This window comes from Pezoporus wallicus, unplaced genomic scaffold, assembly GCF_028554395.1.
Source record: "Pezoporus wallicus isolate ANWC-B61680 ecotype Strahan unplaced genomic scaffold, APGP_CSIRO_Pwel_v1 contig_5552, whole genome shotgun sequence".
Taxonomy (NCBI): domain Eukaryota; kingdom Metazoa; phylum Chordata; class Aves; order Psittaciformes; family Psittacidae; genus Pezoporus; species Pezoporus wallicus.
In genome coordinates this window covers 1219703-1244621 of record NW_026640754.1, presented here as the reverse complement: position 1 = coordinate 1244621, position 24919 = coordinate 1219703, and the positions used below count along the sequence as shown (strand labels likewise).

At 35.3% G+C, this 24919-nt stretch overlaps 1 protein-coding gene across 2 annotated transcripts in view; it reads right to left on the bottom strand.

Moving 5' to 3' along the window:
* TUSC3 (tumor suppressor candidate 3) overlaps positions 1–24919 on the bottom strand; it is a 120159-nt gene that overhangs the window by 68303 nt on the left and 26937 nt on the right. For both annotated transcript variants that reach the window (XM_057420300.1, XM_057420299.1), the window contains exon 2: positions 7740–7909. In XM_057420300.1, the coding sequence (XP_057276283.1) occupies positions 7740–7909 (170 nt within the window). The remainder of the gene's footprint in view (positions 1–7739; positions 7910–24919) is intronic.

Here is a 24919-nt window from a genome sequence, read left to right as displayed (position 1 = left end):
AACACAATTCCTCAATGGGCAAAGTCTGCAATTGTATAAAAAGAAAAAAAGTGATTTAGGCATTAGTTATTTCTAGAAACAGATACTAACATTAAGGAGACTAACATATTCACTGTCATCCTGAAGAGGGCAGTCAGACAACATCAAAGGAATGCTGTAAAATCTTAAGTAATATCTGTAGGGCACTGTTTTGTTAAACCCACTATATTAAAGCTGAACCATTTTTATTATAAGAACAAGATAAAAATCACTTGATTTTGATGCCATCATTCTTCTTAGTCCACTTTTCACTTGGGATGAAACAGTATTTCTGGGAAATTTAGATACTCCAGTTATGTCCCCACTATTTGAGAGAAGACTTGTTTCCATTGATCTCCATGTATTTTGCATCTTTGAACTATTCTGAATTAATATACTGGGTAGAAAGTATCACTTTGCAAAAGCTTGTCTTAGATTTTCAATAAATGGATTCAAAGCATAATTTCATCCTCACACTGAAAATAGCAAAGCATTCTGTAACACATCCTCTCTGCAGCTTTTGAGGACTGTGTAGAAGCAATAGTGAAACACGGAGAGGCAGAAATACAAAGCTATAGGATTACCACATGCAGAACTGAAGAACATCCTATAGTCCACTGTGTAATTTCCAATGGATACAATGTTGATACAATCACACTAATAACTGTAGCATTTGTTACTCTTTTTCAGATACAAAAAAAGCATAAGTACTCAGCAGGGAAAAAAGTCAACCTCTAATTAACATCAGGCAACATCGACTCTGTCACTTCTTATCTACCTATAGCTATCATTAGTTAATATCAATTCTGTTTGTTTTTATGAAGTAATGCTAAGTATATGAAATTATCATTATATGAAATACTATAACAGCATAACGCAGAACTATACTTGGTATGAACTCATCAGAACAGTAACGTACAGTAACATTACAGTATTACAGTAATTGTAACGCTGTTCGCTAGTTTGACAGGATTTTTTGATAGAAGGTTTAAATGCTATTGCTGCTACAGTCACCTTAAGAATTTAATCATAACAGCGATGCAGGAACTAGCAACAACAGTAGTAATATTAACCAGTTACCAGAAAATACTGTCCGAACCAAAAGGGAATGTTACTATTAGATTTACCTAGAAAATTCAACACCATGAGAAGTAGCCTCCTATGCAAATGCTCTACAAAATTTTCTTCCAGTACATTGGAAGTATCCATGAAACATTAGAAGTTTTATTTTAAAAGATAAGGTAGATAATCAGATTTTTATAGCTTGAGCTGTATTAAACTGGATTAATTTTATCCAATAAGACCAACATTATAGTAAGAAAAAAAACAATCAGAATATTAGGAAAACAATACACGAGACTGGAATTATCTGCCAAAGAAACCCGTAAAGCGTTCTTTTTTGTCAAACTATGGACTGCACAAAACAATTACAAATGTACAATTGACAAAGAATGCATTACCAGGTGGCCTACCCATTCTTACCCATTTGTTTAAAGTAAATGGTCATCAATGCTGTAATCTACCTCCAGAACAACTTTTGGTTTTTGTTTGCAATGGTTGTCTCAAAATGAAGAGACAGCTGAATGCATATTTTGACTTCCTCTCAGTATCAAGAAAATAATAAATTCAGAATACTTACTTGCTTTTATTTTTGTTTAGGATGACTCATAACGTCACAACAAAAAGCACTGAAGAATCTACAAATGTGTCAAAAAAATCAACACACACAACAAAATGAAGAGTATGGACACTAGTTGAAAACTACAGTGTTTATGCAATCTAGATATCTATAATAGGAATAGGAGTAGAAAGCAAGCTAAAACCCATGCATGTATTTACAGCATCCCATGAAATTTCAAATATTCTACAGATGAAAAGAAGCTAGATCATATTTTTGTAGGGGGTGAAAGGGGACTTGTGACCACAAGAAGAATGAGTCTCTTACGATGCCTTGTTAAACAGGGCTCATCAATACTTTTATCAAGCTCCTGAAGCGCACTGGAAAAGCAACTGCAGAACTTTCAACAGCTCCCTCCACATTTCCTTTTCCTTCTTTGAACAAAAGTTCAAAAGATAATTCACTCTCAGTACAGTTAAGAGACCTGTCAATGATTTTCTTACTACCTGCGCTTGATCAACCAGCAAAAAAACTGAAAGGCAGAGGATCCTGTTTTTTCTTTCTGATGATACCTCCTTAACTGTCAGAATTCTTTTTGCTGTTGAACTACTCTTTGATTGGCTACTTGAAAACAGTTTTCCGAGATACCTTTTTGAACAGGGAAACCAACAGAATTCTTCCATTTTCTAGATTAAAAACCTCCCCTTGGAGATCTCATTGACAGGGCAGATGTTAACAAAATTATGTGTGATCTCTCATATTTTATGTATATACTTTATATGTATATTTACACACATACAACTTCAGCTAACAGGAGTAATCAGTGCTCCTTTCATTATAATGAAACTTCTTTTAAAAATGCAATAGTCTGGTGAAGAAAATTATTGTCTACACAAACTCCTCTGCATTACCAGCCATTTCTAGCAGCGTCTTCATAAATACTGCCTTTACAAAACTGTGTTTTCCAAGAATCTGGAAGCAGATTTGTTACTTCCACAGTAAAACACTATTAAACACCATTCAGGACTGAAACAACACAATTTCATTTTGGGCAGTTTACACATTTGTCTCTGCAGATGGTCACCTGCCATTACTACAGTCTTCCTCTGTTGAATGTCCCCATTTTTCTCCTGACCATTTATGATGCTAATCATAAGCTTGAACTTTATTTGCAATGATTCAAACTGGTTCAGTTACACCTATAAAAGGAAAATTTGGGAATTCACAGGTATAAGCAGGTTCAACAAAGTATGCACAACAAGATCCATTTGTTTCAGCTGGCCTAAAATTCACAGAGAAATGACATGTCTAATTTACATATTTTAACTATTATCCTATAACAAACTACTGAACCAGGTCAAGGTATAGACCCTATCCACTGAAATTCTGTACTTTAGCCTCTAACACTGCTCTGACGCTTCCAAGAAACACAAAGGAGAAAAAAAGACATCAAGAAAAAAAACACACATCCTTTTGCTGATGGGCTTCTGTTCAGGGGTGGAGGGGAAACTCAAGTGATCAGTTTCATTTCTCTGACTCAGATATCCTCTTCTAAATTAAAATACCCCAGTAATGAATTCAAAAAATTAACCGGACAAAAACGCAAGACATTTCTGATATGCAAAACAGAGACAGTTGCTTCTGCCAGTGAGACGAGAGAAGCAAAGCTTAGAAAATAAAAGACCTCATATAATTTGCTTATAGCTTGATCAGGTGGTACAGCAACAAAGAACAAGCTAATGGTAAAAATGAATGAAGCAGAGAAACAGCACAGTGACAGTTTTAGCAGGCTAGAGCTAAAGCCTAGGTGCATCTGAAAATCAAAGCACTAATAATTGAGTCGAGTGAGGGTGGGGGGTATTGCTGAAGTCTGGTTGGTAAAATGGTGTTGAACCTTTTGGGAAAATGTAGTGATAATAAAATGTGAGAACAGACTGCAAGGCACAGAAGATGACAAGTAGAGAAGCTGAAGAGAATTTTCACCCAAAAATGCATTCAAGTCAGGCTAGTAGTTACTGTTTGCCTGGATGCAGTACAAAAGTACAGGATGAGAAACAGTCTTCACCTCTGTGAAGATGCTGTTGTCAGAGTGACCATTCTTTTGTTCTCTTTCTTACATACGTAAGGTGGGTTGTTTTTTTTTCAGTAGTGTGACTGATGTGGGTAACAGAGAGAAACTATCTAGTTGAGTGAGTAGCTCAGCACACTGGAAAAACAGAAAGTGGTCTTACATCCAGAGGAATCACTGCTTAGATTCTATTTCTGACTGTTCATCCAAACAAAAATAAAAACCCCAAACTGATTCATCATCACAGCATAGAGGTCCCTTTCATGTGTCCAACTCCAATGTGCAGAGTGTATAGACCAAGAATAGCAGTAACATGTAAAGTCAATTAAGACCGAGTTCGATTTCCTGGGACCAAAACTGTTTAATCAAACATGCTTCCAAACACACATGAAGAAAACTCCCTATCTTCAACTGTTAGAAACACATCCTATCCCCACCAATGACTTCACATTCTAAAGCACATAGGATATTTAATCTGTTATGGTTAATTCATATCTGAATAACAGCTATGTCATCTTGAACCTAAACAATTATGTCAACAGCAAAACTGATATTTATGCTACCACTTACATAATTGGGAAGGAATCGCATAGCTTAGAATACTTTTTGGATTAGAAAATTCAAACTTGCTTGTCCACAAAGCTAGATGGAAATGTTGTACTCCAAATTCTGTTTTAGGATGAAGATGGAATTTCTTTGAAAAACACTCTAGAGGCATGACTAGAGGAGCTACTAACACTCATACAAAGCTGCTGCAGACATGATTCTAACATTTAAAAGTGATAATTTTACAGTGTGATAATATCATATGTATCACATTATGTTAAATAACTTTTGCTAGGGAATACCTACAAAACACACAACATGCTTTGGTTTTACTGAAAAAAGATCAGCTCCTTTATCTGAAAGGACATTTTCTTACATACAGAAGTTTCATCCAAATATCTGTGGCGCCAGCAACTTCTTCATATCTGGCATTTTAAGAAGAAGCTGGTATTATTTCCAAATGCTTTCACAAATCGTAACCGTTAAGTGATTTATGTGATTGATGTCACAATGTCTTCCTCACTGTGCACCAAAAAGCCTCTGAGTCTCCGAGACAAATTTGGTCAGCTTTCTACGTATAGGTCCTTGCTATATGGATAGGTAAGACTTCTTTAAGATGTTTAAGTATCATGCCTACAGGCATTTAATGACTTGGCTAAGATCACCTCAACCAAGTTTTATCCAAAATGTGGAACCTCTCGAGCATTAAAAAAGATTGGGGATGGGTGGGTTGCGGGGGGGGGGGGGCTGGGGGCTGGGCAGAATTCCTTCCTTCATACCTTCTAGACAACATCCAAACTACATCATCCTTCAGCAATGTACAGGCACAACAGTCCTTAGCCTGACAGAGAACTTGGTTCACCAAACTGACTTTGTATTCACTTTGAAGAGTGCCAAAAGTGACACCAACTTTCTGAATGTAAAAAGCTACTTCTTCATCCCCAGTAGCACAACCATTCAAAACACCTGCCAGAAAAGTCATAATGATTTTACTGTAAACTCCTTTTAACAACACTCTAAATATAACTAAATGCAAAATCAGATACAACAAAGAATATGGTTTAACAAGATAGGACCCACATGATCCCTTCTGGCCTCAAACGTGCAAATCTACAATGGCCAGCTCTAATAGCAATCAGCTTTCACTGCTCTTCTCCAGAACAGGACCATATTTCCTTCCATTCCTCCCCAACTTGTTATTTGCTGTTTTGTTTTGGTTTTTTTTTAATAGTACTGTGTTTTTCACATTTAGCATTTGATGTAGCTCTATGCAGTTCAAAAAACGTCTTTTTTCCATTTTGAAAATACTGCTCCTCTGTTCATCCCCTGGATGTTTAGAAAAGAGAACACACTGAAACATCAAATCCAGGCACAAAGGGAAAAGACAAAACCTTCTTTTTTAGTAAAAAAAAAAAAAAAAAGCAAGCTGATTCTGTGGTGTATAAACAACAAGGCTCAAATTTTAGTACGGGGGGGAGGAAGTACTAATGCTTGTGACGAAGTTATTCAAAGTCAAAAAATCCAGTCTATGTGCCTTTTTCTATTTGATATATGACATTGATTTCTTTTTGTATGCAATTGTTCTGCAAATATTTTGATGAGTAGCAATTGACTGAAATCTCGGACAAAAGTATCCTCATAGAATATTATAGATTAAGATAAAAATCTATTTTTGCTTTAAGGAAACTGGCTAGTGAATACCTAACAATAAAGTAACGCATGCATTTCATATCCTTTCAGTGCTGCTGTCCATTAATTAGCCACTGATTTGAAAACGTCAATTTTCCTGATAATGGTTTTATGTGCAGTACGATCAACCTCATTAAATTCCTTTTATTTCCCATGAAAAAGTGGATCACAAATCCACATTTATTTAAACAAACCCAACTGAAAGCAGTATGTTGATTTTTTCCTTTATTTTATGCTTAAAGATTTTCAGTTGGTTCTGACATAAATGGCTAGCCTGGCATATTACAGGACAAAGTTTATAAGTTTTCAGTAGAGTAAACAATATACAGCTGTAAGCAAAATTAACTTCCTTAATGACATCAATATTTATATTGTTTTCACATGCCCTACTAAAGAGCTGTACATAAGACAGGGAAAGAATTTGCTATGGCCATTATGACAAACTGAGCTTTATAAAGCTAAACTTAATGTATCTCTTGTAGCTTTATCTACTTTTAGGAAAAGAGAAATGATTTATAACAATATGGCAAAATTTCAATTACTATTTCATCTCCTGAAGTTGGACTGTGGCGACACAAAGAAGAAATAACAGCAACCAACGGCTATTAACTGGACTTAAGAACATTGGAGCTTCTGCACCTACTCCCTTCCCTCCTTCACTGTTCGCTTGTGGAGGGTGAACTCGCAGGAATGCAATTTATATACTCTCCCTCAAAACTGACCAACTGACTTCAATGATGAAAAATTAATCTATAAAAAAAAAAATCTAATAAAACCCATACATGACTACAGGTACACAAGTTAAAAGTTTCTATTGTAAATGTCACATTCCAACACCCAAGAAATCTAACATGCTGCCACATTTACCAGTTTTGCATTATTGTTTAAAGTACACGTATTTAAAACCAAGAAATAATATTTCTTCATATACAGCTTCTGTATTGCATAGTTCTACGGAGTATTTTGCTGCCTATTTAAATACAGTTCAGAACTCCCTGCATAACGATCCAATCTGTTACTAAACACAGTAATTTCTAATGTATATTTTGGCCTAAGAAGATTTTATTAGTACAGTTTCTCTTTTAGTCATGCATTTAATTACCTTACTAGCTTTCAGTCCCTTGGTCCTATTTCCATGTATATCATTAGTCATTTTTTGGATTAATTTACTGAACTAGGAACTTGCAGGGAAAGATCTTAGAAGAATACCAGAGCTACTCTAATACATATTCTAAAAGGAACCACCAGAACATATCAAAGTGTAGTGCTACACAGTATTCCACAATAAGCATCTCCTTGTGGAAAAACATGCTTGCATGTAAGAACTGCTCAAAGCTGTGAAATCACAGGGTAATTCACATCTGCATCACAGCCTCAGACATGCCAGCTGGAAAAAAAAAAAAAAAAAAAAAAAAATCAGTGAAGTGTATTATTAAATGTTAATGATTCACTTCCGTCACTTTCAAATGTCTTTGGGAAGATCATGGCTGACTGAAATAAATAAAGCAGATTTCTTAAAAAGAAAGTTTTCCTCAGTTCTATACATTTTATTCAACTGTAAGTTAATAAAACCCAAAACTAGGGAGACTTCTAAAATTTGACATACAGATTAAAACACAGTTGAAAAGATGTGGTAATAAAAACATGAGCCTGTTAAATAGTGAGCATCTATCCCATGCAGAGAGCAATCCTACTCGGTGTACTGGACATTGATTAAAAGATTCACTTGAAAACTTGTGGTAAGGAAGGTGAAAAACTTGTGATAAGGAAGGTGAAAAAGATCACTAAGGTATAAATTACCTGCAAACAGAGCACTGCCGCTGGGGCTGGAGAGCAGTAAACATCACTACCACAGAGTAGTTACGAGGCGGAGCCTTCACAAACCTTCGGAATTTGTCTCCATTCATGCGGATGACTGAGCGCCTTGAGCTCCATTCCATCAGCTGTTCCACCTTCTCAGCCAGAAGATTCTGTAATTGAGGACAAGGATGAGGAATGTTTAATCTTAAACTTTAAACACTTCATAGCTATAATTCTGCCTTTGCATCATCACAGCTCCTATGGTCTTAAGCAGCAGGTTGGGGGATCCTCTATATAGCTTATAGCAGAATTCAGTCTTCTATGTAGACAACTGGATTTTAAGTATTTAAAAAAATAACTCAGTGTAGTCTTAAACAGAGAGGATACATAAAATGAAACCAAACAGGTTGCTACTGAAGGCAAAGGAGTAGATGCAAGGCTGACTGTCTACATACAAGATACTAGTACAACAATCATTTAACTTTCATTAAAAACTGGAAACTTTAGAAAATGCAGTATTATATTTATCTTATTTAGTAACAATCACAACAGGATATAGTCAGTCACTCAAATACTAAGATGAAAGAAAAATGTAGCTACAAAGAGATAGAAATAGTTACTACGCTGAGAACTTCTTTATGAATATGTATCACATTGAATTTAAATTAATACAAGTTTTGTATTTTGTTACAGACAGGAATGCACTGTCTTATAAACCAATCTAGCACATACCAAATTTACAACAACTTTAGTTGCTTTTAAGATTGAGAACCCAAAAATATTTTGGCTGAACTATAAGTGCACAAGGAAAAGAAAAATTACTGTGAGTGGCTCTTCTTTTGCAATAAAGTATTCCATCACATGAATGATCTAGAAGCAGGGTAAGACAACCCTCGAGGCAAATACATTCATCTAATGATTCCTATGAAGATCTATTTAGTTATTTGGGTTTTTTTTTAATCAAGTAAGCCGGATGTCACACATGCTCAGCAGAGACTTTTGAGTCTCCCAAGTTACTCAGATTTAGTGAGGTTGCACTGGCCATGCCCTAGGTGGATTGCTAGACCTACAGCACATCAGGATCAATGAAACAATTCATCTTGTTTTAATTCTTTAATTCTCTGCTTTACTTGGAAGCTTGTTGGCAACAAACAACTCCCTTGACTCCTTCAGATTCAGCAATGGCTAACATTACCTTCTAAGAGCTAACACAGCTCTTGTGCAATACTGTGAAGCTCACCATAACGTTCTAAACTATGCATGCATTTTGGTTTGTCTTTTCTCAACACACTAGGTGAAAAGTTAGCAACGAAACTAACCTGTTAAGTGTACTACGCTAGGTAATCAAGCTAGTACTTCAGGAGTATGAAGTCAGTACATACAATTTTACCACTGGCTTCAGTGGATTCTGAAGAAAATTTTTTTCAAATAGCAAGTTATCACTGAATAGATTGCAGATAATCACATACATCGTGAAATATTCTGATCTAGGCCAGATTTCTCTTAGGCAACTGACTGCACCTTGATATCCTAACACTTTTTAGTCCACTTTATTCCAAAAGTCTCCTTTTGCAGAATAAATGGTAGAAGAGACCACGGTCTGACAGCTCTAGAATTCCTAATCAAGCTTGTGGAATATCCTATACTTTACAGCTGTATTTGGCAACATTTTACAGACAGATGAAGGTCTGGTATTTTGTCATTTATAAAACACTTGCAAAATATATGCTGCTGAGTAAGTTATCAACCTTTTCCTCATCTTATTTAATAATGAAATCCAAGAAATAAATCTAGTGTTAAATGAGTTTCCATTTTAGCTGTGCATTGAACTTGAAAGTTGAGTACCTGTGTTCAGGAAATATGGCACAGTTCAACATTCCAACTATCTACGTTAGCACTGGATGAAAAAGGCTCTCACTTTTCAGACACTACACCTAGAAAACTGACCAGTCTGTTAAAAAGGGGGCAGGTGAGGAGGATTGTGGTTTTTTTAACAAATGCTCAAGCTAGCAGACTAGCCTCATGGATTCCATAATTCATTATGTAACTTTTATGTTTTCGTAAGAAAATTGAAATACTGTAAAATAACATGTAAAAATGAAAAACAGATTGTTGAATAAAGGTGCAAGTATGAGCTCCACCTGCAGTTAAAAACTGTCTCCTGTGTAAAAGAATAGTATTGAAAAAGAAAAATCAAAATAAAACAGTTAGAAAAAAACAGGTATAGTCTTCCCTATTACCCTAATGTGATAACAATAAACACCATAATCTATTAACACCCAGGAGAACATTATTAGAAAAGACAGTGATCTATCCCAAATTATTCTTGCCATGAACATACTGAAACTGAACATGTCCTCCAGTATTTTACCATTTAACATCCAGCTGTATAAACCATACATTAAACTGTCACCAAAGTGAATTCCCATTAGGATTCTACACATTTACAAAAAACTAACTCACCTCTTTCTAACCCCTGGAGAAACTTTTCTGTCAGAGAAAATCTAGAAATAGGAGAGGACTGCTACTCAAACCCACTAGACAAAACACATCTTGTGATGACTGAGACACATTGTCTCTCATGTCCAGAAAATGAGACACTATCTCTAGTTTCTGCTCCTTTCCACAGTTTATACAGGTAAAGATGCTACATTTGTTTAAACCTGCTTATTTAAGGAATTCTTCCAAGTATTTCCTGGCTTTATGCTGCTAACGCAAAGGGACTGTTTTAGCTGAAACTAGAAAAGAAAAACAACCAACCAAAATCCATCAAACACACACACAAAAAACAAACAAAAAAACCAAACCAACAATAATAAATAAAAAAAAACAAACATAAATCTGAGAAAAATCTTAATTTATTAAGAAAATTTGCAGGTTTGCTGGTGTAAATAACTACATAAGGGTCAACAGTTAACAGTGTACTGACAAGCACAGGTAACACTTAAATCAATAGTTGAGAGGCAACCATGAATCATTTATTTATTTTCATTAGCTGATGGCCCAAGAAAAATAAAAGAATATGTATGATCTATGTAGATGCTGTATGATCATGTTGTTTTACCGCATGAATGTTAGTATCTGTAAAACAAACAGAACCAGAACATTACTTGCTGTTCCTACACTGTTTTGTAACAAAATAAAATTTATGGCACAACAGCATTTTATAAAAACTAAATAAACCTTAAAAGTGTAACTGAGAAAATCCAGAACCCAGGAATTTTCTTATAAACAAGGAAAGCAGCTCTTTATTTAGGAGAGTGATTTCTACATAAAGAGATCTCCTATGAAAAATGTTTCTGTTGCTGGAGTAGGAGCAGAGTCATCGGCACTGTGACCTGAAATCCTTAGAAGATAAGCAGTTCCCACAGAAATAAGGTGCCTGGGACAGCAATTCTAAATAATTCTGGCTAGCAAAAGATTTTTCCATTTGCAGTTGTCCCCATCACTGAATGAAGAACAAAGAAAGAGAGTAAAGTTCATCTACTACACATCTGAGTTTTCAGTGATGTGATGAAACAACTATGCCGCCTGTCAAAAATGTAGGCAAACTGTGACAAGTTATGAAACAGAAGATGCTTGCAAGCCCAGCTTCTGGCATCCACACCTGAAGCAATTCCCCATTAGGGATTGTTTCCCAGTGATCCCCCATATCCCCTCTCTGCTTCTTAACCCAGTAAAGCTTGGCATATACAACCCTTCCCTTTCATACTCTGACTAGCAGATTAGCTACTCAAAAATGCAACTTTATTTATTCACTATCCCAAGACATGGTGCCTGCAAGACAAAACATAAACAACAATAACAACCATCCTGCATACACACATTTTGCCTTAGCTGACTGTTAATCTTCTTCGGCCAGATATTCTAAATTTCTTTTGGAAAAAAAACAAACAAAAAAACCAAACAACAAAATAAAACAAAAACACACGCAAAGGAAAGAAAAAAAACAACCCAAAACATACTCTCTGAGGAAGTAAAACAGAACAAAACTAGTTCAGATTTTCCTAGACACTGCTTGCTCTGTCTGTTCAATGGATACCACTGACATTTTCAAGACAAACCTCGTATTTTTAAAACAAAACATTTAAATACTTGCTGATTCAGAATTGCTCATCTGGGAAATAAACATCATAGCAAAATAGCTGGAGTGTGGCAAACAGAAGTTTCTCCTCAGTTCTCACAACAGTTTTATCATATTGTCTTTATCATATAAATGTATTTCCAATAGTTTTACATTACTGAAAATATATTTTGGATTAAGTTTCTTCTTTAGACCTCCTTTCTAGTGTGAGGTACCCCCTGTCCATGGCAGGGGGTTGGAACTAGATGATCATAAAGTCCTTTCCAACCCATACCATTCTATGATTCTGTGATTAATTTACCTTGCCTGCAGTCAGAACATCACCACACAGATAGCTTATAGCATGAAGGATTATTTAAAAAAGCAATGAACAAAGTCCCAACAATACTATTCAATGTTTCAGTGACCAAATCAGCCTCCTTTCCTTTGAAACACACTGACTCTACCGCTTTGCTTCTCTAAGGTTTCACAAGAAGCTTCAGCTCTTCCTGATGCAAGAGTGTGACTCCTCAGTTCTCCTAGACATGTAAACATGGAAGACCTCAGCTCCAGAAAGGCATGGTCAAGATCTAAGATGAGACATCATCAGCAGTAAAAGTCCTCAGAAAAACAGGCAGGGACTCAATCTACTGTTAACTACTAGTAACACTGAGTGAGGCATTGGTTACTACCAAGCTATTTTCATCCTTCCTGATGAAGACAGTCCAATAGCTCAAATTTCACCATTTCTGTAAAGGAAGAAATAAAGCAAGGAGTTTCTAATTAATGATTTGCTACTATATTTTATATATGCCACTGGAGACAAATTAACTACAGGGTTTAGTGTTTTTTTTGTTTGGTTTTCAGTTTTGGTGTTGGTTTTTTGTTGTTTTTTTTGGGGGGGAGGGCGTTTTTTTTGTTTTTGTATTATTTCTTAAACTATGATGTTGAAAATAAACATTAAAAAAAAAAAAAAGGTAGCTTCGCTTCCTTTATATGTATCTTACCAAAACCAGCTAATGTAGACTGAATGATCACACTTGATGAAGATTCTGCTTTGTTCATTTAGGTGCATCAAATCCCCAAGAAGCATTGAAAAAAAGAAAAGCAGCCCACCAAGGTATCACCAATAAGGCATGTAAAGTGTTTTACAAGTCTCTCAACCTAATTTATGTAGCTTAAATTCCAATTTGTTTTAGCAGTCTTTTTCAGTTTTTAGTTCTACTAAGGATGATGGTATAAACTGTACTAATAAATGCATTTTAGCACTATGCTGGAAGAATAGTTAACTCCTCTAAGAATGTATCTGATAACCAGAGATATGTAATTACTGACTCCATTACATTAATGGCAGAAAGACAGTGGAATTAACATTTAAAGCATTTTTACACACTATTTAAATTTACAGTTGTTCATTCCTCTGCTGTTCTTTGGTCACCTGATGCCTACATGTTTACACCACCAGGATACTATCAGTATCCTTGAACTATCAAACACAGTTTTTTCATAAACCTTGATAAACTATACTTGCATATACTCAGGTATTTTTATGTACTTATATTACTCTCTACACACTAAAAAGGAAGAAGATAATGACTATTGTCCAGCACAAGCCTTCTAACCAAGCCCTCACATGGCTTATGGACTTGAAGGTGCTAGAGAAGAGCAATTTCTTTTGATATGTCTCTAGATATTCACTCTTCCTTCCAAAGGTTCCTGGGTTACTCTGGAACCTGGCAAAAATTAAGACATATTTCACTTTTATCAAAATTTATTTCTCTTCTGCAGCATTAGTAGCTTTATCCAAAATATGTATTCCCTATTTTGAACTTGTTTATAATCAGAAATTAGATCACAAGCCATGTCAAATTTACAAACTGTGTTAAATGCAGTTTCTTAATTCACAACACAAGAGACAAGAGGCCTAAGGGAGAACTCCAGGATTAAGTAACTGGGTGTCCCTCCAATGGCAGGTGGATTGGAACTTGATGATCTTAAGCTCCTTTCCAACCCTAAGTATTTTATGATTCTATATTCCAGTAAGCAATATACTTTTCTGCAGCGAAAATCAGCAACATTTACATCAAAATCCAGAGGCACTGGAAGCACAGTACAATCTGTTTTGTAAGTCATTAGATCATAAACTAATTCTTGTATTGAGAATGGCTGTATCAGTACTGCAAATAACTCCTTTTCTCTGCAGTTTTCCATAATCTTTCAAATGTTGTTTTTCAATTGAAAAAAATAAGCATGAGTTAATGCAAATATTACTAACCACCAGTATATACAGAAATATGTTAGGATGCTTTTCCCCTTTCAGATAATTTATTTATTTACAAAAAAGCAATTGCTTGAACATAACTGAGAAGCCATGTAAGCTGGCACTGTATGACTGACTTGATACTATGCTCCATTGACTGGAAGTCATTTAGCTGTGACTGAGGATTTGCTTCACGGAATCAGATGCTGATTTTCATCTTTACGCAAAATAGCCTAAAACTGTCCTTTTAAGACTGAGTAGATAAACGAACAGAGAAATAGAAATACTGAGGATTTTTTTATTTTAGCCTGTAAGTTGTTCTATTAGCAATTTAAGAAAAATCTGGTTGATTTCCTATTACACAGAGCTGTCACTTTCTGAACATTCTACAAGGAAGTAGCAACATAAATGCTTTTCCACTGTAGAAAATGCAAGACAGAAAGTAACCTGCATGATGGTTTACATGGATGTATTTTATCCATTTGACTTTAAAAAATATTCTTAATTTCCATGGAGTACAGTCCAAAACTAATGCTTTTTTGTTACTAACACTTTTCAAAATTTTCACAATTTGTCACAAATGTTATTTCTAATGCATGTAAGTATTCATAAGGTTCATCTAAGTCTGTAAAGTCAACAATACGACTTACAGAGTAGTAACTCTAGTACACAACCACACAATTTATTCCAGGAAGTCCCTGCTGTATTGCATTAAATAAACACAAGTTAAAGTGTTTAAGAGTTTACAGAAATAAGCCTAGTTAAGATGCCCTATACAACTACAAGTTTTTTTCCCTACTGTTTCACTTGGGTTTTTCTCACAAGCGTGGAAGTAATTAAAAACATAATGAGAAATATCAAAAGGATGAATTATGAATTAGAGAAAAGATATTACAACAAAAGCATCAGCTAAACTTCAAAGTACATTTTGCTTAGGTCACCTTTACACTGAAAGGATATTAGTCTCAGGAGAGCGTAATATAGGACAACCAGGATGATTCCAAGAGTATTTGTTATACAGAAAGACCAAAAAAGTTCCATTTATTCTCAGTAGGAAACACTTCAGAGTGACCTAGCAAAAATATTGCAAAAGTTCTTGATTGAAAGATGGAGAAAAAATCCTTAGCAAAATATTAAAATGATGTAAAAAAGAACTAACATCATTCTACACATATACTTCATGTCAATAACGAGATGACCAACCTCCTAATCCTAAATAGCTGTGTATTTTTTTTTCAGTACTCAGAACCTTCACATTCCTGGGAACTGGATATAACCATAGAGTGTAAAGTTTATATTTAAGCAGATACTTCAAGGTAATTCTATGCACAATTACTATTCCACAAATAAAAACTTTTACTAAATCCAGGAACCCATCTCTCAGTTACAGATTATAAAGGCATTTATGATACTAATATACTCATTCAACCTGCCATTTCAAATATTTCTGAGTTTTAGGTAAGACTAAACTTAGCTAAGACAGCCTTTAAGCTCATTGTCATTCTGCGTTTCAGAAATTTTCCACATATCCCCCAAGATATTATTTATGAAGTTCAGCTTGCTGCAATACTCACCTCACAGCATCCAGCAGCATGGCTGAATTTGCAATGGAGAATTATCAATGAACTACGAAAAGCCATTCAAGAACTATCACATCCTTTGTGTACCTCTCTTGCTACAAAGAATATCGACTTCCCAGACACACAATTAACATTGTGCTTATTGAAAAACTTTCAGTTCTATTCTTTTTTCCTTCACTTCTTCAGCATTTGTTGAAAATAAGCAGGCAGCATGCTATTTAAAGAATGTGTATGACAAGACATCACTTGAACTGTAGTTCCACCTTATGTTTTTTCTTTGCGAGTGTAAAGGCAGGTCCACTCTACAGAGCAAATAGCATCTAGAGGAATGTAGACACCATTGTGAACAAGTGTAGGCACCAGAAAAATCACCCTTTTGTTCCAAGTGTATTTATTCTCTATTTCATGATAAAGCAATTCAGAAATCTCTATCACTAGAAAGACTCTTCCCTTCCTAGTGATACATACACAGCATTGCAGAATTAGCATACTGCCGCTCCTCTTTCCCCTCCCACCCCTTTCCTGCACATTCCTCTGCATATTTGTGGAACAAAAAGATTTAATGTTGAAAGCTGATCTAGCAACGATGATGGTAACACCACAAAGAGGTACATCACTTTAGAAATTTGAGGTTGCTTTGCTTTTGGTGGAATACTGGCATCAAATCAAAATTTGAAGGGGGGGAGGAGGGGGGAGACGGGGGACCAAAAGAACAAAAGTTCAGGGTATTAATGGATTTTCAATCTGAAAATTTATAACCCGAAATGGCATCCATATCTTTTTGCTCTCTGTAAACACAGAGCTCTCTTCACTATGGAATCACCAAATAGAGACTAATCCCTGAAAGCCCTGGAGTACTGTGCTACAATTGAAGATTTACCCAGAAAACAAGCCAGATGACTAAACTATGGGTAAAGTTAAAAAAAAAGAACTTTCTTCCTTTTCTTCAATTTTCTAAGTTATTTCAAACACTAGGTGAAAATACGGTACTTTCAATCACTGAAGGTACAAAATAGATGACTGAACTGCTACCATGAAAACAAGTTTTATTTTCAAAAGAAGCTTATGAACTGCTAGCTATGGAAAAAAACATCAAGACTTTACAGTGAATTAGATTACAAAGGAAGACTGGGAAGGGGAAGAAGCATGTGCTGTTAAAAGAAAGAATGCTAAGAAGAAACTAATTCAGCAATCTAAAATGTATTTTTAAATACCACACAAATCAGGGATGCTTTGGTTTCATGACTGAGTGAAAACACACCGTAATGAAGAAGAATAAAAGGGCTGAAATTAAAACTGTTATAAGGGCATGTAAACACTGTTTGATAATTAGAAATCAGAAATCTAACTGACTGAACAGCAAAACAACCTCAATCAAACATACTGAAATAATTCTGACAGAGCCCCCATGAGAATAATGAACAAACATCTTTTTTTTTTTTTTTTAAATTGCTTAGTCAAGGAATATAACAGCACTGTACCTTACTTTGTTATTATGTAACAGACAATTAAAATGAGGGTATGTAACATAAAAGGAGGAAGCTAAGTGACCTTTAATTATATCAACAAATCAGCAGAATTCTTCGAATAAGTTGCTCCAGATAAGCACAGAGTGACCAGGTTCAGTTGATCTAGAGGCCACATAAAGCATCTAGTTGGAAAACATCATGGGTACAAGCACTCTGGCTACTTGATCTCCCCAAATTAAAAACTAAAAAAAAAATCCCAATTAAAAAAAAAAACACATATAGGTTGATGTCATTGATTTGCCTTTTTGATATTATGGAGAAGATTTTCAAGTACCTATTTCTTATTGGCACCTATCCTATTAATAAGAAAGGTTAACTTGCTGATTAGCACACTGTGAAACTAAAAAACAGAACTGTATTTCTCACCTGCTTCTTCACAGCAACTGGATAGTAAAAGACTGATGCCAGAGGAAAGATGTGTTAGTGATAAGCAATAAGCACTTTCTATCTTGTGAGAAGCCAATTAAGTAGTTTCTGAAATAAGATATCCAACTATGCACAAACTAGTCTAAGTATAAATTAGGAATTTCGAAGATTACAAACAAAAAGTTGCAGACAAAACAGTTATCAACGTTTAGAGTGGAAAAAGTTATTTCCAAAGGCACTGAAACATTTTCTAACTACTTAACACAAGTAAAAGCTTTATTATTCTTTAAATTCCAGGTGTTCATGTTTTACCTATAAACCCAAGAACCCATAAGATTGAGCTTCTAAAGCACAAACATGGTAGAAAATAAATACAACATAAAATATCATTACTATTCTCACTATAAAAAAGGTAGTTTTTACATCTAAGTCTGCAGTAATCAGCATCAAAAACAATGCAGTTTTTCCACAAAAAATCCTATATCATACTTTTGCTGAAGAGAAAAATGCCAATTTCAAGCCCTATACAAGTCAAAAAATGCTAAGCTTCAATTCCGTAACAGACCCAGTACAGACCACTGTTTATTCTGCATCTAAAGTTAAGGAAATCTGAATACCTGTGCTTCTGAAGTGTAGGGTGTTTAAAGCTAGTGAAATGCAAGAAAAAAATTATTTGGCAGTCTGGTTTTGTGGTTGATTTTAAGGACTTTGTTGACATAGTATAATGAAAAATATAAAAGGAGAAAGGAAGTATGTCTAAAAAACTTGACATTCCACAGACCTATCCCAGTGATTTCCTTTGAAAGCAATTAGGAGGATAATTCTGCAAAGCACTTTCCCTATGCTTTTTGGGGTTGGGGTTTTTTTGGCTGAAGAGAAGACATCACTGTTCCTGACTATCTAAATGCACTCAGATATATTCTGAAGTCCTATGTAGATGACAAGTCCATAAAGATGTGACAGAGGCTGTACCAGCTCAGGCCAAAAGTCAGCCTAGTCCACATTCAATAACGGACTCCTCCTAAACATTGTGGGAGCTGAGCAAACATTGTATGTCTGGTACATATTCTCTCATTTGCATCTCAGCAACATCCTGAGGCAGAAAATGTTATCTTTGTATTTAAAATAACTCCACAAAGAAAAAACACTGAAATATTACTGAAGTCAAAGGCTGCATTATCTTTAAAGGACATATCCATTCGTATGTGAATAAAATTTATGCAGCTTCTTGTCTTTGTTCACAGCTAGCTGAAAAGATACACTACGGCTAATTCAAATTATTATCTCACATTTCAACATTAGATTTTTGAAATCTGCATTCTTTAAGGTCAATATTAGCGCACTAGTTAACCATGCCACCTCCCATCACCCCATTTTCAACTCCCATTCAACATAGTCTGATGCATAGGGGAAAAAAATGCACCTCAAATCTTATTTTATATTTTATATTATATATTTTATAGCCTTAGGAATCTTCAGAAACAGTTTTCCTATGAATAGTTTGCCTTTATGAACGAGAAGATTCAGTACTGCACTTTGTCCCCTTCGACCCTAAGACAGCCACTTCCTTAGCTCCCCTACAAATGCTACAACATTTGCCACAATAATGAATTAGCAAAATTAGCTACCCAATGGGTCTAGAGAGAAAACGGAAACAAATCATTTTAGTTAAAAGATAGGCTATACTGCCATTATTATTTTTTGCAATAGCACAATGTCTAAGCTAAAACAGTCATGCCTTCCTGTTGGAAGGAAAACCCATGAAAACTGAAGCAGTAACTGACCAAAAAAGCACAGAATAGTTCTGATCTATTAATTTGTCAATTTAACATTACAAACCCATTTACAAAGACGACCTAAGAGGTGAGTTAAATAGCTAGCTGAAGATCAAGGAAGAGAAAAATCTTTGATAAGCTTATTCTACTTTAGGGAGCAGGATGGAAGTAGGAGGGTGATACTCTTGATAGATTAATAATAATTGATGTTGAGAAAAAGATTACATAAGCTTAAAACCACTTACAAAATCTGACAAATAAATGCAAAGCTCATTAATAAATTTAGCCACAAAACTGGTGAATATTCATTGAAATTCAAGAACGAACAATAAATCACCGCATTACATGGAAAAATGTCAATTGGGAATGTTAACATTGGTTGCACACGCTTTAAACATAGTCATTCGGGCAGATCATCACTGACACTTCTTACAGTCTTAACAAGATGTTAGAGAATAAGTAGATGCCACTTATCAGCTTGTTCCAATTTTAGTCTGCCACAATTTACACTCCAATTTACACTGTTCAAAGCAGTCAGGATTTCATATTTCATGAACTGGACACTACAAAAATACACATTACCTACAGAACTGTGCTATTCATTGTGATAAAACTCCTTCCTACTGGGGGCAGTGGAGGGACAAAAGATCAATATTAGCATCATGTATGTGCATATCCCTAAATAAAATTCTCAACTTACACAGTTGTGTCGTCCGTCGTCGTCCCCCAACCCCCCCATATTTAGAAGAAAATTATGGAAAAAAATCTCTCATTCTGACAAGCCTAGCGATGAAATGCATGTTAGCAGGAAATACCTTCAGATTTAAGAAACCCACTGCAGACATTTTAACTCCTACCCACCCATTTTCAGTGAAATACATCAGTGACCACAGGGAGGAGAAACCATCACTAAAAATTAGATGCAATTACTGTCCTAATCACTACAGACAAAGACAGAGAATACACTTTATCTCCATTTGACAGAAACCCATCCTTTTGCAAGAACAGCACATGATTCGCTATAAGCTTTTAGGTCTGAATCATATTTAAAAATAAGTACATGAGGCATAACTTTCCAATTTACTTTCCTGTAGTACATAAGTACTTATCTCCCACTGCAACAATGCAGTTTGACTGAATTGAGTTTACTGTGCAAAATAATACATCCTAATAAGGAATAATGTATACAGGATAATAAATATAAAAATTAAAAATAATGTAGTTAAATATTCTGCATTATATATATACATGGAGTTATGCATGCAGGACTGCAACTGGATGAATACTAATCAACCACACAAATGGTCTGGTTTATACACACAATCCAAATAACATTCTGGCTTGACTAAAATCATCTGATTGCCTGACATACTGTTAGTTTGTCTCATTGGGTTTGGCCAAATAAACAGCAATTTAATGTTTTGTGGTACAAGGTGAGAAGAGACAATTTTTGTCTGAAAAAAAATATTGCTTTGCTAAAAACTATGCAAACATACGGTTCAGAAGACGAATAACAGTACAGAAATGCAAGTATTTAAAGAACAGACAGGGCTTGTCGGCCAGATGGCTTTTTACCAGATCTTTGCAAAAGGGGGTGGGGAGAAGTAATCTGTGGTGTGACTAAGTCACTTTGCATATACACAGTTCTGTCTTCAGGATAAGTTACCAGAATCTGTTACACTAAAATAAAACTTCTTATTTATACAAAAACAAATAACCTGTTTGAGGCACATAACAGTTTCCACTTCAAAAAACTTACAGTTAGCACAAGAGGAAAATTTACTCTCCTGCTACTTCTAACTGGCATTTAAACACACTGTCAGGGCAAAGTAACAAGACGCAAATAAAGCAGTTTTCAGACAATGAAAACTGCAGTTTCAACGAACACAACAGATTTCAGGAAAGCATATATTTAAAAAACATTAACACAGAAAGCTATGTAAGAAAGACAAGACAATGCTTTCGCAGAGGATGCTGGTTTTACAGAAAAGTTGTGCTGGAGAGAATTCAGGTCCTGAATCAACTGTAGAAACCACTTAGAGCAAGCTCCATTACCTGCTGATTTTCATCACAGTCCACAGCACCTTTAAAAGCTTCTTTTTCCTCTTTTCCACCACTCATTAACATGAAAGGACCCACTTATCCAATGGAAATTAGCAAGAAGAAAGAGGAGGACTACTGGCTTACTGCAGCAGAATGGGCCACCAGCACTGGGTGGGACTCAAAGAATGGGAAGGAAAGATTCAGAAAGCAATAGGATTTCTTCTTCTAGGAAGAGGACACACAGAAAATCTCCAGGAGATATTACAGAAGTAACACAGGATCAACAACAACAGAGGGAGAAAAGCAGACCTGGAAAACAGTCGAGATGGTATAAGCACACAGGATGTGAGCTTTTGCCATACCCACAGCATATAGTTGAATAATGTAATATATGCTGTAAAGCTTAAAGCAGCAAGAAATTACGTCCAAGGCCTTAAACAGAAGGCTATAAAAGAATTTGTGGCAGCTGTACTGAACTCACAATTGAACACACCTTTCAATATACAGAACAATGTATTTGTTCTTCCCCAGTATTACGCTGATAAGGAATTTATAGAGTACATTATGTTGTCCAAGGTACAAGCATAATATTGTTGGTTTCATTTATGCTCTTAATTAATTTTGCAAAAGGAATTATTATTTCAGTATTGTTGCTATTTATGTAATCAGAACACTAAGAAACCCTAGTCAAGGAGAATTTAATTGTGCAAGATACTGGAGTACCACATAACAGACTGTTCATGTTCTCAAGAGGTTGGAAGCTACAAATCAAGGAAGACAAAACATTTGCTTATTTGTCTACACATAAATACAAGAGACCAATGAAGACCATGGGTTAACATGGTCCACAGTTGCTTTGCCACATTTATTGTCTAACCACTTTCAAGGTTTTAGAACTTTGGAAACAAAACAGACATAAAGAGGGATTTAAAGGAGTCTTTGCAATGCTTTGTGAGGTGTTGTTTTAATAGGAAAGTATTAATAAATTTTATCCAGAGATACCTGGTTTTAAGCTTTAAATGAATAAAAATAAATAAATAAAAAGACACTGCAGGGTAATCAAGAGTAGGTAAAAAAATTTTGCTTATGCACAAGAGTCAAGTAAAATTTCTTCTGTAACTTCTGTTACTATCCGTAGTTGCAGAAGTAAATGGTATGTCATTTGTCACAAAAATTAAAGAATAAGGACTAAAATACAAGCAGAAGACAGATGTGGTAAGTAAAACACTGTTACTTTTTTACGTTTTCAAAGCAGCCATTGCTTTAATATTCATTAACCGTAGAAACCCTTTATTTTATCCCTGAAGCCCTAATTATTGTGAACCCACACTGTCATCTACATTTTTTTTGCAAGACTGCATCCTCTCCCTTCTTAGAAAACTTAATTAAATCTTTAATAAGCCAGTATAAATGTAAAGGATGTGGAACACAAAATATCACCTTATGCATATTTATTAAATTTCTGCAAACCCTAAAGCATTTCTCCCCAAATTAATGGTATGGAAAAGATTTATTTCAGTTTACCTGCCAATTTCTTTTCTTGTAATAATCCCATCTGTTACTTCTCATGACAGGTACCTTACTACTAAATGCAGTCTGCAGAACTTTGTATCACCTCTACAGCCTAAACCACAGCTGATCACTTCCTCAGGTAATTGATTAAAATAACTCTGTTCTAATCATTGTGTGAAATTCAGTGTGAAATCTACCCACCCTGATCAAGTGGACAGCCTTGTTTTCATATTCTTGCTGAAACACTAGCATATAAAGTAGCCTCAGATCATCAAGGAAGTTAGCAATGATATTCAAGTGGTGCTATCAGCATACTGATATAAGATTTTCTGTTGAAACCCATGATAGTTCTAGAACTACTTAACCTAACATATCTACTTCAGGTAATTCACTAGACCTCTTTTGACAAGCAAAGACTGTAAGACAGATATGACACATGAATGAACTGAATACTGACGGCTGCATTATTGCAAGTAATCTTGCCGTAACAGCAAATGTTACTTTCACATAATAGTAGCAGCATACTCAAGTCACTCAGGGGACAGAGGAGGAGGGAGGAGTGGAGAGGACAAAACAACGCTGGAATATTCTAAAGAAGCAAAACACTGCACTGGTTTTGGAGCAATTACATTAATTAAATAAAAAATACTAAAAAAAAAAAACTTAATTCCAACTCTGAGGCTTGTGATGAAAACTACAAATGAATCTATCGATTAGACATCAGAGAGCTGTAGATTTCCTCAGGTTGTGGAAAATTCAACAGCTTTGAAAGCATGACTCGCATTATTCATCTGGTCTAACTTTGAGATCTATAAATAGCATTTAGAATGTCAGCACTTAATTTCACTACTAGATACTCTTATAAAAGCATTCAGCTTATATTCTAACAAACTCTATCCAACCTATTTTCAAATACCCAAAACCCAATGATTAACAAGACAGCAGTATATCTAGCTTGTCACTCTGCAATGCAGTTATGCTTTGTTAATTCAAGTACATGGCACACAGGACAAAACAGCATACAAAATGAACTGCAAAACAAAAATGAGTTACAGGAATTGGGCTGGTTATAAGTAGTTTTATTAGACCAAAAGGAAGTGTTACAATCACTAAATCTAAATGATGAAAATACAAAATAAATTAAAGCAGAAGTAAAAGAAGTATCTCACAATAAAAAGTTGCACCTAATCTCTTACCTCACTCTGCCTATGCATCAGCTTTCAGCTGTCAAACCAAATACAAAACTTTCTGATAGATAAGAGACACCTTCTTTAACATACCTTTCTTCATATAAGTAGTTTTTGGTTACTGTCAAGGCCCCCCTTACAGTTTATTTTTAACCCAGGACTGAATTCTAGCCTTTCCCTTCCAGGCAAAAATTACAAATATTTGTTGTAATTCTTTCCTAAGTACTTTATTATTTGTCAACCATACTCTTTGGCACTGATACCAGAACCGGTTAAAATACCCTATCGATGCTCTCATCCGTGCCAGCAGTCTGTGCATATGCACTAATGTAATCAGTTAATTATTTTCTCATTTGTTTATTCAGAAATCAAACTCACCCTCTCCACAACAACTTAGAATTTGTATTAGCTATCAAATGGCTACCATTAGTCCTGCCCACCACCCCTCACCCCCAATCACCACAATATTCCAGGACCATCCTGTAAAAGTGACCTTCACACTTTGTTTCAAGTTAGGAACAACTGTATTTCATACAGGGAAATCAGGCAGGTGAGTTCACCATATGGAACTATTGCCCCATTAGGTTTTATTCACAGGAAATAACCCATGTCATGTATAAACCTACTTGTCTCTGTCCAAACAGCGACTGATGGAAGATGACCAATGTATTGGGCTGAATAACGACTTCTAGAATCATCTCATTCAAAATGGCAATGTGAAATTAGCATTTCTTAGCTACTTCAAGATCTCATAACTTAGTGAGCCTATCGCTCACCACAGCACCATCCTTTCTATCGAGATGTAACATATTCAGTTACAAAGATTGTCAAAAATCTTGATACTTACTGCTTCTGCAATTTTAAA